General features: G+C 46.8%; 1 protein-coding gene across 1 annotated transcript in view; it reads left to right on the top strand.

The window, feature by feature from the left end:
* Positions 1 to 13,941, top strand: part of LOC134980361 (uncharacterized) — a 118,678-nt gene that overhangs the window by 83,484 nt on the left and 21,253 nt on the right. Inside the window, exons 14-16 of the mRNA XM_063947159.1 lie at positions 2,689 to 2,796; positions 3,945 to 4,022; positions 5,376 to 5,459. Of these exons, the coding sequence (XP_063803229.1) occupies positions 2,689 to 2,796; positions 3,945 to 4,022; positions 5,376 to 5,459 (270 nt within the window). The remainder of the gene's footprint in view (positions 1 to 2,688; positions 2,797 to 3,944; positions 4,023 to 5,375; positions 5,460 to 13,941) is intronic.

Raw genomic sequence — 13,941 nt, 5'->3', positions numbered from 1 at the left:
GAAATGCTCACAGAAGATCTGTGGCCTCTTCCTCCCAGGGAGGACCTGTTGCAACAGGGGCCCTGTGTGTTCCAAGACTTACAGCGGTTACGTTTGACGGCATGGCGGTTGAACACCAAATCCTAGCTAGGACAGGTATTCCGGGGGAAGTCATCCCTACGCTAATCAAAGCTAGGGACGAAGTGATGGCGAAGCTTTATCACCGTATCTGGAGAAAATATGTATCTTGGTGTGAAGCCAAGAATGCTCCCACGGAAGAATTTCAGCTGGGTCGTTTTCTCCACTTTCTGCAGACAGGAGTGGATATGGGCCTAAAGTTAGGCTCCATTAAAGTGCAGATTTCGGCTTTATCTATATTCTTTCAGATGGAATTGGATTCTCTCCCAGAAGTCCAGACTTTTGTAAAGGGAGTGCTGCACATCCAACCTCCCTTTGTGGCACCATGGGACCTTATTAACGTGGTGGTACAGTTCCTTAAATCACACTGGTTTGAACCCCTTCAAACAGTTAAAATTTCTCACTTGGAAAGTGGTCATGTTGTTGGCCTTGGCATCTGCGAGGCGGGTGTCCGAATTGGCGGCTTTGTCTCACAAGAGCCCCTATCTGATTTTCCATGTGGACCGAGTGGAGTTGAGAACTCGTCCTCAATTTCTACCTAAGGTGGTTTCGTCGTTTCATATGAACCAACCTATTGTGGTGCCTGTGGCTACGGGTGACTTGGAGGATTCCAAGTCCCTGGATGTAGTCAGGGCCTTAAAGATTTATGTAGCCAGGACGGCTAGGATTAGGAAAACAGAGGCACTGTTTGTCCTGTATGCAGCCAACAAGGTTGGCGCTCCTGTTTCTAAGCAGACTATTGCTCGCTGGCTCTGTAACACGATTCAGCAGGCTCATTCTACGGCTGGATTGCCGTTACCAAATTCGGTAAAGGCCCATTCCACTAGGAAGGTGGGCTCTTCTTGGGCGGCTGCCCGAGGCGTCTCGGCATTACAGTTTTGCCGAGCAGCTACTTGGTCGGGTTCAAACACTTTTGCAAAATTCTACAAGTTTGATACCCTGGCTAATGAGGACCTCATGTTTGCTCAATCGGTGCTGCAGAGTCATCCGCACTCTCCCGACCGGTCTGGAGCTTTGGTATAATCCCCATGGTCCTTACGGAGTCCCCAGTATCCTCTAGGACGTAAGAGAAAATAAGATTTTAAACCTACCGGTAAATCTTTTTCTCCTAGTCCGTAGAGGATGCTGGGCGCCCGTCCCAGTGCAGACTATTTCTGCAAGGCTGCTTAGATAAGGGTTATGTTACAGTTGAGATCATTCTCTGGCTGATGCTGTTTTGTTCATACTGTTAACTGGTTTCGTATATTCCATGTTGTACGGTGTGGGCTGGTATGTATCTTGCCCTTAGATTAACAAATATCCTTTCCTCGTACTGTCCGTCTCCTCTGGGCACAGTTCTTTAACTGAGGTCTGGAGGAGGGGCATAGAGGGAGGATTCAGTTCACACCCATCTAAAGTCTGAGTGCCCATGTCTCCTGCGGAGCCCGTCTATACCCCATGGTCCTTAGGGAGTCCCCAGCATCCTCTATGGACTAGGAGAAAAAGATTTACCGGTAGGTTTAAAATCTTATTTTTTTTGCCTGCTATTGCTTCTGCCAGGAGGGTGTAGGACCTAGGAGCTCTCTCCTGTCATCCTCCCTTCCTGATTTCTCATCATGACAGAGCGGTTCTCTAAACCAGGCCTGCTTACCTTCCGAAAGTGGTTTACAAATTCTACCTTAATCAGGAAATCGGGTTTCCAGCTATTGTCTCACCCGCTTTGTCAACTAAGCAACGTGGGGCGCCCGCCGAACAATTGTGCAAGGCGGGTATGTGGTCTTCTAATCGCACGTTTTATGCCTTTGATTCATTCGCCTCCCAGGATGCTTCCTTTGGACGCTGGATTCTTTTATCTGCTCAGGCGCGTTCCGTCCCTTGAAATACTGCTTTGGGACATTCCTGATTTGTTCTCTGTGGAACCCCTATGAACCCTGACGAAGAAAAGTAGAGTTATGGTAAACTTACCTTTGTTAGCCTGTCTTCGAAGTTCATGGGGTCCACAGGGAGCATCTGGGTTGTAGGTGGGGGATGAGAGTCCAGGCACCAGTTAAGCTTTCAGCATATTCCAGAATGCTCTGCTCATTCCGGGATACGCTCAAAGCTTAACTGTTTGGTGCCCGAACACTCATCCACCACCTACATCCCCGATGTTCCCTGTGGACCCTATGAACTTCGAAGAAAGAGTGAACAAAGGTAAGGCTACCATAACTCTTGTTTTCTCGCTCATATATGTTACAGTGTAGAATTGACGGCCTGCATTTCTCCATCTAGTGAGCTGAGACTGTTGTGGCCTGTAGCTGTACCCATATATCTCATGGAAGGAATTTTGTATGGTCATTTTTCTCCCTCTCTCCAAGGAGACGGTAGCAGCTGCCATCATCCTTCTCCCAGTAATTTATATATAGTGCCCCGGGCATTAGTGTTGGCATTGGAGACCCAGAATATGAATACTGGAACTAAACTTTTTTTTTTTTTTTTTTTTTTTTATACATTGCTGATTTACTATTTTTGTTATAAATGTCTGATTATTATTCCATATCATAGTTACTTTTTCAAGGGTCTATGACCATCTTTATATATGTTACTTTGCAGCACATTTGGCAATAAAGCAGAAGGATTCTACCGGAGTCTTGGTGGATGTCCGTGGACCAGGCTTCAAGTATAAAAAGCAGATTGGTTACGGAAAATATAACCCCGGAGGTATGTATTAATGAGGCGTCATTCTAAACTTGTCATTAATAGCGTTGTAGAAATATGATAAATCCTTACAGCCAGAATCCAGATCTTCTCCTAAAACAGCCACCCGTCCCTTAAAGCTTATCCACCTATGTTTAGTAAGTGCAGTTAGACCCAGGTCTGTTCTGTGTAATGCACCACTCTGTCGGGGGTTCAGTATGATTTATCGACAGACACAATGCCAACTGTTATAATCCCGACATTGTCCAACAGTTAAATACCGACACGATCAAAATGGCGACATTATGCCGACATGATCAAAATGCTGACGTAGTAGGCATACCGACATTTGAAATGCCAGCATTTCAAATGACTGTATTCTGACTGTCGGCATTTTGAACATGTTGGTATAATGGTATTTTGACTTGGTCAATGGCTGTCAGGATTATGACAGTCTGTATTGTGTCCGTCGGTAAATCAACTGCTACCCATCTGTTGGATGTTATGTTTAGTAAGCGCAGTTAGACCCAGGCCTGTTCCTGTGTAATGCACCACTCTGTTGGATGTTTTGTATAGTAAGCACAGTTAGACCCAGGCCTGTTCCTGTGTAATGCATCACTCTGTTGGATGTTATGTATAGTAAGCGCAGTTAGACCCAGGTCTGTTCCTGTGTAATGCACCACTCTGTTGGATGTTTTGTATAGTAAGCACAGTTAGACCCAGGCCTGTTCCTGTGTAATGCATCACTCTGTTGGATGTTATGTATAGTAAGTGCAGTTAGACCCAGGTCTCTTCCTGTGTAATGCACCACTCTGTTGGACGTTATGTATAGTAAGCGCAGTTAGACCCAGGTCTGTTCCTGTGTAATGCGCCACTCTGTTGGATGTTTTGTATAGTAAGCACAGTTAGACCCAGGTCTGTTCCTGTGTAATGCACCACTCTGTTGGATGTTATGTATAATAAGGATATAATAGCAGCTGCCATCATCCTCTCAGTAATATATAGTGCCCCAGGCATTAGTGTTGTCATTGGCGACATAATATGAATACTGTAACTAAACAATTCTTTGATACATTGCTGGTGACTATTTTTGTTATAAATGTGATTATTATTCCATATCATAGTTACTTTTTCAAGGGTCTATGACCATCTTTATATATGTTACTTTGCAGCAGCTGCCAGAGCCCAGCCAGGTAAACAAGGTCCTGACTACAAGAATAAAATGCAGAGTGGAACAAAGAACCCAGAAGGTATGTATTAATGAGGCCTCATTCTAAACTTGTTGTTAATAACGTATTATAAATCCTTCCAGCCACAACCCAGATCTTCTCTTATAAAAGCTCATCTTCCTTACCTGTACTGGGATGCCGCCAGGACTTCAGCGTGGGTAATAAGGATGAGTTGGTATTACTGAGAGTTAAAGAGTTCATTAATTAGGTTTATATTAATACCTACCTGGCAATATTATAGTATATTTGTGCAATGTAATAATAGCTGTCTGTATTTCACAATAGTGCAAATGAAGTAGAATATAGTATTCAGTCAGCTAGAACCTGCAAGTGGTACAGCAGTATTTAACTATATAAATGAGACGGCAAGTAATAGTATATAGCACAGCATCTGATCATTGTGTGTAGTTGCGTGGTACAGATCCGTGTCTCACTGCGGTTACTGAACTACGTTACAGAGCCAGACGTTCTCATTGCTGGACCCACATTCTATGGTAGGTGTGGATGAGCCTCTAGTTTGTTTATTGTGTAAGTGGATTTCTATTAAAGCTCCTATATTTATGTAGCGAGATGTGCTCTTTATTCTATACATGACATCATCCTAGATGGATACTCCTTAATATTGGTCCATGGGAGGAGAGAAGAGTTATTGGAGAGGCTCTGTCTCCACCTGTGTATAGTAAGCGCAGTTAGACCCAGGTCTGTTCCTGTGTAATGCACCACTCTGTTGAACGTTATGTATAGTAATCGCAGTTAGACCCAGGTCTATTCCTGTGTAATGCACCACTCTGTTGGATGTTATGTATAGTAAGCGCAGTTAGACCCAGGTCTGTTCCTGTGTAATGCACCACTCTGTTGGACGTTATGTATAGTAAGCGCAGTTAGACCCAGGTCTGTTCCTGTGTAATGCACCACTCTGTTAGACGTTATGTATAGTAAGCGCAGTTAGACCCAGGTCTCTTCCTGTGTAATGCACCACTCTGTTGGACGTTATGTATAGTAAGCGCAGTTAGACCCAGGTCTCTTCCTGTGTAATGCACCACTCTGTTGGACGTTATGTATAGTAAGCGCAGTTAGACCCAGGTCTGTTACTGTGTAATGCATCACTCGTTATTAAAACGTTATGTTTAGTAAGGAGACGGTAGCAGCTGCCATCATCCTTCTCCCAGATAGATAGATATATATATATATATATATATATATATATATATCTCTATCTCTATTACATTGGAGACACACAATATGAATACTATAACTAAACATTTCTTTATGATACGTTGCTGATGACTATATTTATGTGTGTGATTATTATTCCGTAACAGTAGTTTTTTTTTTCAATGTTCTGTGACCGTATTTATATATGTTACTTTGCAGCAGCTGCCGGAGACCAGAAGGGGGAACAAGGTGCTGCCGACCAGCCTAAAAAACCGACTGATTACGGAACAGAGAACCCTGCAGGTATGTATTACTGAGGCCTCATTCTAAACTTATTTAAAAGGCTGTATAAATGTGATAAATCCTTCCAGCCACAACCCAGATCTTCTCTCATAACAGCCACCTGTCCCTTTAAAGCTTATCCTGCTTGGGTCTGGGTCTCGGGGTCAACACCAATTGGTTGACACCAGAAATAGGTAGATATGAGTTTTTTTGGGGGTTTTGTGTCGTTTTCTCCGTAATGTGCCCTGGAACCCCAATTAGTGCACCGTGTCCCCTCGCGTGGCGAGCGAACGGGCAAGGTGCCTCGCTCTGCTACCACAGCGCTCGGGACAGGTTACCGTTCCCAATTGTAGTCCACGTGAATCATAAAGTATGAAAATGTTCAAAAAATTAAAAAAAAACTTGAAAAACTCATGTCAACCCTTTTTTTTTTTCCATGTCTACCTTGTCAAGTCGACATTTTGTCCATATCGGCTTATTTCAGGTGTCAACCTAATGTGTGTCGACCAAGTGTTGTCGACTTGGAGTCTGGATACAATCCTGCTTACCTGTGCTGGGATGCCGCCAGGACTTCGGCGTGGGTAATAAGGATGAGTTGGTATTACTGAGAGTTAAACAGTTCATTAAGCGGGTTTATGTTAATGTACCTGGCAATATTATAGAATGTTTGCGCAATGTAATAGCAGTCTGTATTTCACAATAGAGCCAATTTAATAGAATATAGTGTTCAGTCTTTGTACTGCTTCAGCTAGAACCTGCAAGCGGTACAGCAGTATTTGAATATATAAATGAGACCGCAAGTAATTGTATATAGCACAGCATTTGATCATTAAACACCACTTTTCTCTGGCAGAGATGGTAACAGAGAAATCGTAATATACATTGCCCAGCATAGACAGATAATGAAAAAGAAACTACAATGTAATAGAGGGATAGTAAGGGGTAAAGACAAATAAAGTAATCCAAAAACAAATCTGAAGGTCAGGGCAGGCAACCTACAAGCATTGCCAAGGTTAAAATAATAATCGGTATACCAGATTGTATCCAGGAGGTGCACAAGTAGAGGCCATGGTGCTACGTTATCATTGGCTTGGAAACCATTACCTGCTTGTCATTTAAACTCTTAGAACTCAATTTACACGTACTTGCTGAGGGGTATATGGGCGCACAATCTGTGATGTAATGTGACCGCTGCCGTGTATAGACCAGAGTCCTGGCCACAAGATTGAAAATTGGGTGGTATTGGCTCTCTAGTCACAGCCGCAGCATTCTTACAAATGCAGCCTGTTTTATTAAGAACATTAATGTATATAATATACATTTCTCTGACGTCCTAGTGGATGCTGGGAACTCCGAAAGGACCATGGGGAATAGCGGGCTCCGAAGGAGGCTGGGCACTCTAGAAAGATTTATGACTACCTGGTGTGCACTGGCTCCTCCCACTATGACCCTCCTCCAAGCCTCAGTTAGATCTTGTGCCCGGCCGAGGTTGGATGCACACTAGGGGCTCTCCTGAGCCCTTAGAAAGAAAGTATAGATTTAGGTTTTTTATTTTCAGTGAGACCTGCTGGCAACAGGCTCACTGCAGCGAGGGACTAAGGGGAGAAGAAGCGAACTCGCCTGCTTGCAGCCGGATTGGGCTTCTTAGGCTACTGGACACCATTAGCTCCAGAGGGATCGACCGCAGGCCCAGTCCTTGGTGTTCGGTCCCGGAGCCGCGCCGCCGTCCCCCTTACAGAGCCAGAAGCAAGAAGAGGTCCGGAAAAACGGCGGCAGAAGACATCAGTCTTCACCAAGGTAGCGCACAGCACTGCAGCTGTGCGCCATTGTTACTCAGGCACACTTCACACTCCGGTCACTGAGGGTGCAGGGCGCTTGGGGGGGGCGCCCTGAGCAGCAATAAAAACACCTTGGCTGGCAAAAATACCACAATATATAGCCCCAGAGGCTATATATGTGGTAAATACCCCTGCCAGAATCCAGAAAAAAGCGGGAGAATAGGCCGCGGAAAAGGGGCGGAGCTATCTCCCTCAGACACACTGGCGCCATTTTCTCTTCACAGTGCAGCTGGAAGAAAGCTCCCCAGGCTCTCCCCTGTAGTTTTCAGGCTCAAAGGGTTAAAAAGAGAGGGGGGGCACAAAATTTAGGCGCAATATTGTATATACAAGCAGCTATAGGGGAAAATTCACTCAGTTATAGTGTTAATCCCCACATTATATAGCGCTCTGGTGTGTGCTGGCATACTCTCTCTCTGTTTCCCCAAAGGGCTTTGTAGGTCCTGTCCTCAGTCAGAGCATTCCCTGTGTGTGTGCGGTGTCGGTACAGCTGTGTCGACATGTTTGAGGAGGAGGCTTATATAGTGACGGAGCAGATGCCGATAAATGTGATGTCGCCCCCTGTGGGGCCGACACCAGAGTGGATGGTTAGGTAAAAGGTATAAACCGACAGTGTCAACTCCTTACATAAAAGGGTGGATGACGTAACAGCTGTGGGACAGCCGGCTTCTCAGCCCGTGCCTGCCCAGGCGTCTCAAAGGCCATCAGGGGCTCAAAAACGCCCGCTCATTCAGATGGCAGACACAGATGTCGACACGGAGTCTGACTCCAGTGTCGACAAGGTTGAGACATATACACAATCCACTAGGAACATCCGTGACATGATCCCGGCAATAAAAAATGTGTTACACATTTCTGACATTAACCTCTAAAAATGGGTTTTTATGTTTGGGGAGAAAAAGCAGGCAATGTTTTGTTCCCCCATCAGATGAATGAATGAAGTGTGTGAAAAGCGTGGGTTCCCCATGATAAGAAACTGGTAATTTCTAAAAAGTTACTGATGGCGTACCTTTTCCCGCCAGAGGAGATATCCCCTAGGGTGGATAAGGCGCTCACACGGTTGTCAAAATAGGTGGCACTACCGTTTTAGGAACGGCCACTTTGAAGGTACCTGTTGATAAAAAGCAGGAGGCTAGCCTGAAGTCTGTATTTACACACTCAGGTACTAGACTGAAACCTGCAGAGCGTGCTGCTGCAGCGTGGTCGGTGACCCTATCAAACATACTAGTTTGCTAACATGAGAACATATTAAAGACGTCGTCTTATATATGAGGGATGCACAGAGGGATATTTTGCCGGCTGGCATCCAAAATGAATGTAATGTCCATTCTGTCAGGAGGGTATTAGAGACCTGTCACTGGACAGGTGATGCTGACCTTAAAAGGCGCATAGAGATTCTGCCTTATAAGGGTGAGGAATTATTTGGGGATGGTCTCTGGGACCTCGTATCCGCAGCAACAGCTGGGAAGAAATATTTTTACCTCAGTTTTCCTCACAGACTAAGAAAGCACTGTATTATCAGGTACAGTCCTTTCGGCTTCAGAAAAGCAAGCGGGTCAAAGGCGCTTCCTTTCTGTACAGAGACAAGGGAAGAGGGAAAAAGCTGCACCAGTCAGCCTGTTCCCAGAATCATAATTCTTCTCTCGCTTCCTCTGAGTCCACAGCATGACGCGGGGGCTCCACAGGTGTAGCCAGGTACGGTGGGGGGCCGTCTCAAAAATTTCAGCGATCAGTGGGCTCGCTCACAGGTGGATCCCTGTTTCATTCAAGTAGTATTTCAGGGGTACAAGCTGGAATTCGAGATGTCTTCCCCCCGCCGTTTCCTCAAATATGCCTTGCCGACAACTCCCTCAGGCAGGGAGGCTGTGCTAGAGGCAATTAATAAGCTGTATTCCCAGCAGGTAATACTTAAGGTGCCCCTACTTCAACAAGGACGGGGTTACTATTCCACACGGTTTGGGGTACCGAAACCGCATGGTTCGGTGTGACCCTTTTTTATATTTAAAATCCTTGAACACATACATAAAAAATTAAAGTTCAAGATGGAATCGCTCAGGGCGGTTATTGCAAACCTGGACGAGGGGGATTACATGGTATCCCGGGACATCAAGGATGCTTACCTGCATGTCCCTATTTACTATCCTCGCCAGGAGTACCTCAGATTTGTGGTACAGGATTACCATTACCAAGTCCAGACTCTGCCGTTTTGACTGTACATGGCACCGAGGGTGTTACCAAGGTAATGGCCGGAATGATGATACTCCTTCGAAAAAGGGGAGTTTTAATTATCCCGTACTTGGACAATCTCCTTATAAGGGCGAGGTCCAAGGAGCAGTTGCTAGTCGGGGTAGCACTATTTTGGAAAGTGCTACAACAGCACGGTTGAATTCTAAACAGTCCAGAGTCACAGCTGGTTCCTACGACACGTCTACTGTTCCTGGGGATGGTTCTGGACACAGACCAGAAATAAGTGTTTCTCCCGGAGGAGAAAGCCAAGGAGCTGTCATCTCTAGTCAGAGACCTCCTGAAGCCAAAACAGGTATCGGTGCATCATTGCACGCGAGTCCTGAAAAAAAATGGTAGCTTCCTACGAAGCAATCCCATTCGGCAGGTTCCATGCAAGAATTTTTCAGGGGGACCTGTTAGACAAGTGGTCCGGGTCGCATCTTCAGATGCATTAGGCTGATAACCCTGTCTCCAAGGACCAGGGTATCTCTACTGTAGTAGCTGCAGAGTGCCCATCTTCAAGAGGGCCGCAGGTTCGACATACAGGACTAGGTCCTAGTGACCATGGTTGCCAGCCTTTGAGGCTGGGGGGCAGTCACACAGGGAAGAAACTTCCAGGGACTTTGGTCAAGTCAGGTGACTTCCCTACATAAATATTCTGGAACAGAGGGCCATTTACAATGCCCTGAGTCAGGCAAGGCCTCTGCTTCAAAACCAGCCGGTCCTGATCCAATCAGGCAACATCACGGCAGTCGCCCATGTAAACCAACAGGGCGGCACAAGAAGCAGGATGGCGATGGCTCGATGGGCGGAAAATCATGTGTTAGCACTGTCAGCAGTGTTCATTCCCGGAGTGGACAACTGGGAAGCAGATCTTCTCAGCAGACACGACTTCCACCCGAGAGTGTGGGGACTTCATCCAGAAGTCTTCCAAAGGATTGTACACCATTGGGAAAGGCCACAGGTGGACATGAAGGCGTCCCGCCTCAACAAAAAGCTATAAAAGATATTGCGCCAGGTCAAGGGACCTTCAGGCGATAGCTGTGGACGCTCTGGTAACACCGTGGGTGTACCAGTCGGTTTATGTGTTCCCCCCTCTGCCTCTCATACCAAAGGTACTGAGAATAATAAGAAGGCGAGGAGTAAGAACGATACTCGTGGTTCCGGATTGGCCAAGAAGAGCCTGGTACCCAGAACTTAAAGAAAATATATCAGAGGACCCATGGCCTCTGCCGCTCAGACAGGACCTGCTGCAGCAGGGGCCCTGTCTGGTCCAAGACTTACCGCGGCTACGTTTTGATGGCATGGCGGTTGAACGCCGGATCCTAAAGGAAAAGGGCATTCCGGAGGAAGTCTTTCCTACGCTGATTCAAGCCAGGAAAGATGTAACTGCAAAACATTATCACCGCATATGGCGGAAATATGTTGCTTGGTGTGAGGCCAAAAAAGGCCCCAACAGAGGAATTTCAACTAGGTCGATTTCTGCATTTCCTACAAGCAGGAGTGTCTATGGGCCTAAAATTAGGCTCCATTAAGATACAGATCTCGGCTCTGTCGATTTTCTTCCAGAAAAAATTAGCTTCAGTACCTGAAGTTCAGACATTGTAAAAGGAGTGCTGCATATTCAGCCCCCGTTGGTGCCTCCAGTGGCACCTTGGGATCTCAACGTGGTGTTGAGTTTCTTAAAAATCACATTGGTTTGAACCACTAAAAACCGTGGATCTAAAATATCTCACGTTGAAAGTGGTCATGTTATTGGCCTTGGTTTCGGCCAGGCGTGTATCAGAATTGACGGCTTTGTCATATAAAAGTCCTTATCTGATTTTCCATATGGATAGGGCAGAATTGAGGACTCGTCCCCAGTTTCTCCCTAAGGTGGTATCAGCTTTTCACTTGAACCAACCTATTGTGGTGCCTGCGGCTACTAGGGACTTGGAGGATTCCAAGTTACTGGACGTAGTCGGGGCCTTGAAAAATTATGTTTCCAGGACGGCTAGAGTCAGGAAAATTGACTCGCTATTTGTCCTGTATGCACCCAACAAGTTGGGTGCTCCTGCTTCTAAGCAGACTATCGCTCGCTGGATCTGTGACACGATTCAGCAGGCGCATTCTGCGGCTGGACTGCCGCATCCTAAATCAGTGAAAGCCCATTCCACAGGGAAGGTGGGCTCATCTTGGGCGGCTGCCCGAGGGGTCTCGGCTTTACAACTTTGCCGAGCTGTTACTTGGTCAGGGGCAAACACGTTTGCAAAATTCTACAAATTTGATACCCTGGCTGAGGAGGACCTTGAGTTCTCTCATTCGGTGCTGCAGAGTCATCCGCACTCTCCCGCCCGTTTGGGAGCTTTGGTATTATCCCCATGGTCCTTTCGGAGTTCCCAGCATCCACTAGGACGTCCGAGAAAATAAGATTTTACTCACCGGTAAATCTTTTTCTCGTAGTCCGTAGTGGATGCTGGGCGCCCATCCCAAGTGCGGATTGTCTGCAATACTTGTAAATAGTTATTGCTAACTAAAGGGTTATTGTTGAGCCATCTGTTGAGAGGCTCAGTTGTTTTCATACTGTCAAACTGGATATAGTATCACGAGTTGTACGGTGTGGCTGGTATGAGTCTTACCCGGGATTCAAAATCCTTCCTTATTATGTCAGCTCGTCCGGGCACAGTGTCCTAACTGAGGCTTGGAGGAGGGTCATAGTGGGAGGAGCCAGTGCACACCAGGTAGTCATAAATCTTTCTAGAGTGCCCAGCCTCCTTCGGAGCCCGCTATTCCCCATGGTCCTTTCGGAGTTCCCAGCATCCACTACGGACTACGAGAAATAGATTTACCGGTGAGTAAAATCTTATTTTCTCTATCGTCCATAAGGGATACTGGGGACACTTTAGTACGATGGGTATAGATGGGGTCCAAAGGAGACGGTGCACTTTAAAAAAAAAAATGTCAACAGGGTGTGCTGGCTCCTCCCCTCTATGCCCGCTCCCACAGCTCCGTTTAGAAAAATGTGCCCTCAGGAGAGGATGCACATCTCTGGCTGATATGGTGATGCTGATTCAGCATATCCAAGAATCTGCCTGCTTCCTCTGATACCATCAAAGAAATTGGCATTATAAATGCCCGTACATCTACCATGGCGGTTTCTGCACGTACAACGTTGTTACGTCAGCGGACGCGGAGTCTAAAAGGCGTGTGGAAGCCTTGCCCTTCACAGGAGATTGGCTGTTTGGAGGTGAGTTAGACACGTGGACTTCAAAGGCTACTGCTGGAAAGTCCACGTACCTCCCTTCTGCTGCTCCACCGGCTAAACGTTCTTACACTGGGCCTTCTCTACAGTCCTTTCGGACAGCGCGCTGTAAGAGTAAGGCCAGAGGTGCCTCAAATGCAGCACGAGGCTCCAGAGTTAAGTCACGTAAACCTGCCACCACAGGGTCTCGGGACCATAGCATCAGCTCGGACACCTCCAAACACTCCGCTCCAGGGAGATCTCGGGGGTAGGAGCTCGTCTGAGATTCTTCAGCTCCATTTGGAACAGCTCCTGCCAGGATGCCTGGGTAAAAGACCTGATCTCCCAGGGCTACAAGCAGGAGTTTGAAAGTTCTCCGCCTCACAGGTTTTTCCAAGTCTGATTTACCAGCTTCAGAAACCATGTGCCTCATGCTAGGGGAGGCCATTCAGTAGTTAGCTCAGACCCAGGTCATTGTTCCTGTGCCACCTCAACAACAAAGCGAGGGATACTATTCCAGCCTTTTTGTGCTACCAAATCCGGACTGTTCAGTGAAGCCCATTTTGAACCTGAAATTGTTCAACCCATATCTGCGGGTTTTCCGGTTCAAAATGGAGTCTCTGAGAGCAGTGATCTCAGGTCTGGAGGAGGGAGAGTGCTTTGTCTCCCTGGACATAAAGGATGCTTACCTCCATATACCGATATGGCCGCCTCAACAAGCTTACCTCAGGTTTGCTCTGCTTCAGGAACACTACCAGTTCCAGGCGTTACCCTTCGGACTATCCACGGCTCCAAGGGTCTTCACCAAAGTAATGGCGGAAATGATGTTCCAACTCGGGGTGCAGGGCGTGAACATTGTCCCCTACCTGGACGTTCTGCTGATCAAAGAGAGATCAAAGGAACTACTGCTGGACAGCATCTACCGCACAACATCCCTGTTGTCATGCCATGGTTGGATGCTGAATTTTCAAAGATCCCACCTGGAGCCAACCCAGCGTCTCCAGTTCCTCGGAATGATCCTGGACACGGTGGCTCAGAAGGTCTTCCTTCCTGCAAACAAGGCAACGGCACTTCAGGAGTTTGTTCGGGCGGTTCTGCGACTAAACTGGGTCTCTGTACTTCTTTGCACCCGTCTGTTGGGAAATTTTGGTGGCCTCCTTCGAGGCCATTCAACTTGGCAGACTCCATGCAAGGACCTTCCAACTGGCGCTCCTGAAGAAGT

The sequence above is a fragment of the Pseudophryne corroboree genome, chromosome 12 (genome assembly GCF_028390025.1).
Source record: "Pseudophryne corroboree isolate aPseCor3 chromosome 12, aPseCor3.hap2, whole genome shotgun sequence".
NCBI classification, from domain to species: Eukaryota; Metazoa; Chordata; class Amphibia; order Anura; family Myobatrachidae; genus Pseudophryne; species Pseudophryne corroboree.
This window is presented reverse-complemented; position numbering and strand designations above follow the sequence as displayed.